The sequence below is a fragment of the Oncorhynchus mykiss genome, chromosome 18, assembly GCF_057628025.1.
Source record: "Oncorhynchus mykiss isolate SJ-2025 chromosome 18, ASM5762802v1, whole genome shotgun sequence".
Classification (NCBI taxonomy): Eukaryota; Metazoa; Chordata; class Actinopteri; order Salmoniformes; family Salmonidae; genus Oncorhynchus; species Oncorhynchus mykiss.
Window position 1 is genome coordinate 6760001 of NC_143039.1, and position 5000 is coordinate 6765000.

At 38.8% G+C, this 5000-nt stretch overlaps 1 protein-coding gene across 2 annotated transcripts in view; it reads right to left on the reverse strand.

Moving 5' to 3' along the window:
• LOC149975369 (ADP-ribosylation factor-like protein 6) overlaps window positions 1-5000 on the reverse strand; it is a 19597-nt gene that overhangs the window by 2396 nt on the left and 12201 nt on the right. For both annotated transcript variants that reach the window (XM_090206728.1, XM_090206727.1), the window contains exons 5-7: window positions 4147-4276; window positions 2026-2081; window positions 1-103 (exon numbers count right to left, since the gene is read on the reverse strand). The exon at window positions 1-103 is cut by the window's left edge and continues 2396 nt beyond it. In XM_090206728.1, the coding sequence (XP_090062854.1) occupies window positions 78-103; window positions 2026-2081; window positions 4147-4276 (212 nt within the window). In that variant the 3' untranslated portion in view covers window positions 1-77. The remainder of the gene's footprint in view (window positions 104-2025; window positions 2082-4146; window positions 4277-5000) is intronic.

The following is a 5000-nucleotide window of genomic DNA, read 5'->3' on the forward strand; positions in this document are numbered from 1 at the left end:
GACGCCACCCAGACGATGGCATTTCCCTCCTTCCTCACCCCCCCCCCCCCTCCCCGTCGCGTCGCTCTCTCAACCTCTCAGGTTCTCATCGTTCTGATTTGATCTGGATTGAAACAACAACAAAAACGGAGGAAAAATCAGATCTCATATTGTTCTCTAAGAAGGGGAGGGTTATAAGAGGTCATAAGAGGAGCTATGAACAGTGGAAGGTTTATAGGGATCTAGAGACATGTGACAAAGGGAGAAAGGTGACCAAGGCAGCCAACTGGAATGGTGTTCATTATGGGGTTCTACTGCCAGTCTCCTACACTAAACACTAATGACGTGGACTAGAGGTTCATTATGGGGTTATACTGCCAGTCTACTACACTAAACACTAATGACGTGGACTAGAGGTTCATTATGGGGTTCTACTGCCAGTCTACTACACTAAACACTAATGACGTGGACTAGAGGTTCATTATGGGGTTCTACTGCCAGTCTACTACACTAATGACGTGGACTAGAGGTTCATTATGGGGTTCTACTGCCAGTCTACTACACTAAACACTAATGACGTGGACTAGAGGTTCATTATGGGGTTCTACTGCCAGTCTACTACACTAAACACTAATGACGTGGACTAGAGGTCCATTATGGGGTTCTACTGCCAGTCTACTACACTAATGACGTGGACTAGAGGTTCATTATGGGGTTCTACTGCCAGTCTACTACACTAAACACTAATGACGTGGACTAGAGGTCCCTTAAGGGGTTCTACTGCCAGTCTACTACACTAAACACTAATGACGTGGACTAGAGGTTCATTATGGGGTTCTACTGCCAGTCTACTACACTAAACACTAATGACGTGGACTAGAGGTTCATTATGGGGTTCTACTGCCAGTCTACTACACTAAACACTAATGACGTGGACTAGAGGTTCATTATGGGGTTCTACTGCCAGTCTACTACACTAATGACGTGGACTAGAGGTTCATTATGGGGTTCTACTGCCAGTCTACTACACTAAACACTAATAACGTGGACTAGAGGTTCATTATGGGGTTCTACTGCCAGTCTACTACACTAAACACTAATGACGTGGACTAGAGGTTCATTATGGGGTTCTACTGCCAGTCTACTACACTAAACACTAATGACGTGGACTAGAGGTTCATTATGGGGTTCTACTGCCAGTCTACTACACTAAACACTAATGACGTGGACTAGAGGTTCATTATGGGGTTCTACTGCCAGTCTACTACACTAAACACTAATGACGTGGACTAGAGGTTCATTATGGGGTTCTACTGCCAGTCTACTACACTAATGACGTGGACTAGAGGTTCATTATGGGGTTCTACTGCCAGTCTACTACACTAAACACTAATGACGTGGACTAGAGGTTCATTATGGGGTTCTACTGCCAGTCTACTACACTAAACACTAATGACGTGGACTAGAGGTTCATTATGGGGTTCTACTGCCAGTCTACTACACTAATGACGTGGACTAGAGGTTCATTATGGGGTTCTACTGCCAGTCTACTACACTAAACACTAATGACGTGGCCAGAGGTTCATTATGGGGTTCTACTGCCAGTCTACTACACTAAACACTAATGACGTGGACTAGAGGTCCATTATGGGCTTCTACTGCCAGTCTACTACACTAAACACTAATGACGTGGACTAGAGGTTCATTATGGGGTTCTACTGCCAGTCTACTACACTAAACACTAATGACGTGGACTAGAGGTTCATTATGGGGTTCTACTGCCAGTCTACTACACTAAACACTAATGACGTGGACTTGAGGTCCATTATGGGGTTCTACTGCCAGTCTACTACACTAAACACTAATGACGTCAAATACTCACAGTGACATTTCATCTACAGACGGAAGTCAAATGGAAATAATAAAAAATTAAATTTAAATGAAGCTATTAGTTTCTACATATCACATAAATATGGAGAAAAATCTAAGCAAACACATTTAGTGGTGCTGAAACCACGAGAGAGAGAGAGAGAGAGTCTGCCGTACCTTGCAGCCAATCAACGCCTTCAGGTAAACCTTCTCCTTTCACAGCATCGCTGGCACTGAAACAGACACAGAAGAGAGCAGGTCAGTGAAAACCAAACGCTTCAACAACGATTAGAAAAGGCAACGTTTTGTCATATAAAAGACCTGTTCTGGAGGTTGGACTAAAAAACAGACCTGATGAAATCTAATGCTCTGTAACGGACTGACGTGGACTAGAGGTTCATTAAGGGGTTCTATAAAAGACCTGTTCTGGAGGTTGGACCTAAAAAACAGATGAAATCTAATGCTCTGTAACGGACTGACGTGGACTAGAGGTTCATTAAGGGGTTCTATAAAAGGCCTGTTCTGGAGGTTGGACTAAAAAACAGATGAAATCTAATGCTCTGTAACGGACTGACGTGGACTAGAGGTTCATTAAGGGGTTCTATAAAAGACCTGTTCTGGAGGTTGGACTAAAAAACAGACCTGATGAAATCTAATGCGCTGTAACGGACTGACGTGGACTAGAGGTTCATTAAGGGGTTCTATAAAAGGCCTGTTCTGGAGGTTGGACTAAAAAACAGATGAAATCTAATGCACTGTAACGGACTGAACCGTAGTGGTGCTGGTCTACAAACGTCAAATGTGCCAACAAGGATTCTGGGGGTTTTAGAACTCATCTATCTTTAAATATATATATATATTTCTCCTTTATTTATTTATATATATTTCTCCTTTATTTATTTATATATATTTCACCTTTATTTATTTATATATATTTCACCTTTATTTATTTATATATATTTCACCTTTATTTATTTATTATATATATTTCACCTTTATTTATTATATATATTTCACCTTTACTTATTATATATATTTCACCTTTACTTATTATCTATATTTCACCTTTATTTATTATCTATATTTCACCTTTATTTATTATCTATATTTCACCTTTATTTATTATCTATATTTCACCTTTATTTATTATCTATATTTCACCTTTACTTATTATATATATTTCACCTTTACTTATTATCTATATTTCACCTTTACTTATTATATATATTTCACCTTTACTTATTATCTATATTTCACCTTTACTTATTATCTATATTTCACCTTTATTTATTATCTATATTTCACCTTTACTTATTATATATATTTCACCTTTACTTATTATCTATATTTCACCTTTATTTATTATCTATATTTCACCTTTACTTATTATCTATATTTCACCTTTACTTATTATCTATATTTCACCTTTATTTATTATCTATATTTCACCTTTATTTATTATCTATATTTCACCTTTACTTATTATCTATATTTCACCTTTACTTATTATCTATATTTCACCTTTATTTATTATATATATTTCACCTTTATTTATTATCTATATTTCACCTTTACTTATTATATATATTTCACCTTTATTTATTATATATATTTCACCTTTATTTATTATCTATATTTCACCTTTACTTATTATCTATATTTCACCTTTACTTATTATCTATATTTCACCTTTACTTATTATCTATATTTCACCTTTATTTATTATCTATATTTCACCTTTACTTATTATCTATATTTCACCTTTATTTATTATATATATTTCACCTTTATTTATTATCCATATTTCACCTTTACTTATTATCTATATTTCACCTTTATTTATTATCTATATTTCACCTTTACTTATTATCTATATTTCACCTTTATTTATTATATATATTTCACCTTTATTTATTATCTATATTTCACCTTTACTTATTATCTATATTTCACCTTTATTTATTATATATATTTCACCTTTATTTATTCATATATATTTCACGGCAAAAAAAGGCCATGGTGGCAAAGTAAATACAATATAGCAAGTAAAACACTGGAATGGTAGATTTGCAGTGGAAGAATGTGCAAAGTAGAGATAAAAAATAATAGGGTGCAAAGGAGCAAAATAAATAAATTAAATACAGTAGGGAAAGAGGTAGTTGTTTGGGCTACATTATAGGTGGGCTATGTACAGGTGGGCTATGTACAGGTGGGCTATGTACAGGTGGGCTATGTACAGGTGGGCTATGTACAGGTGGGCTATGTACAGGTGGGCTGTGTACAGGTGCAGTAATGTACCAGATGTGCCAGGGCTTGTCCTTGATGTTCTCCAGACAGAGGAGCTGGGAGACCTTGACTGAAGACAGGGCGTCTCTCACGTCCATCTTGTTGGCAAAGAACAGCAGGGGGATCCGTCTGTGCTTTACGTCTACAGAGACAAGGTTAGAATCAGGGGGTGCTTTACGTCTACAGAGACAAGGTTAGAATCAGGGGGTGCTTCTAGGCTACCTTCCGCCTCTACACTCTAACCACTAGGCTACCTGCCTCCTCTACACTCTAACCACTAGACTACCTGCCTCCTCTACACTCTAACCACTAGGCTACCTGCCTCCTCTACACTCTAACCACTAGACTACCTGCCTCCTCTACACTCTAACCACTAGGCTACCTGCCTCCTCTACACTCTAACCACTAAGCTACCTGCCTCCTCTACACTCTAACCACTAAGCTACCTGCCACCTCTACACTCTAACCACTAGGCTACCTGCCTCCTCTACACTCTAACCACTAGACTACCTGCCTCCTCTACACTCTAACCACTAGGCTACCTGCCTCCTCTACACTCTAACCACTAGACTACCTGCCTCCTCTACACTCTAACCACTAGGCTACCTGCCTCCTCTACACTCTCACCACTAAGCTACCTGCCGCCTCTACACTCTAACCACTAGGCTACCTGCCTCCTATACACTCTAACCACTAGGCTACCTGCCGTCCCTACACTCTAACCACTAGACTACCTGCCGCCTCTACACTCTAACCACTAGGCTACCTGCCTCCTCTACACTCGAACCACTAGGCTACCTGCCGCCCCTCCATTCTAACCACTAGGTTACCTGCCGCCTCTACACTCTAACCACTAGACAGTAAGG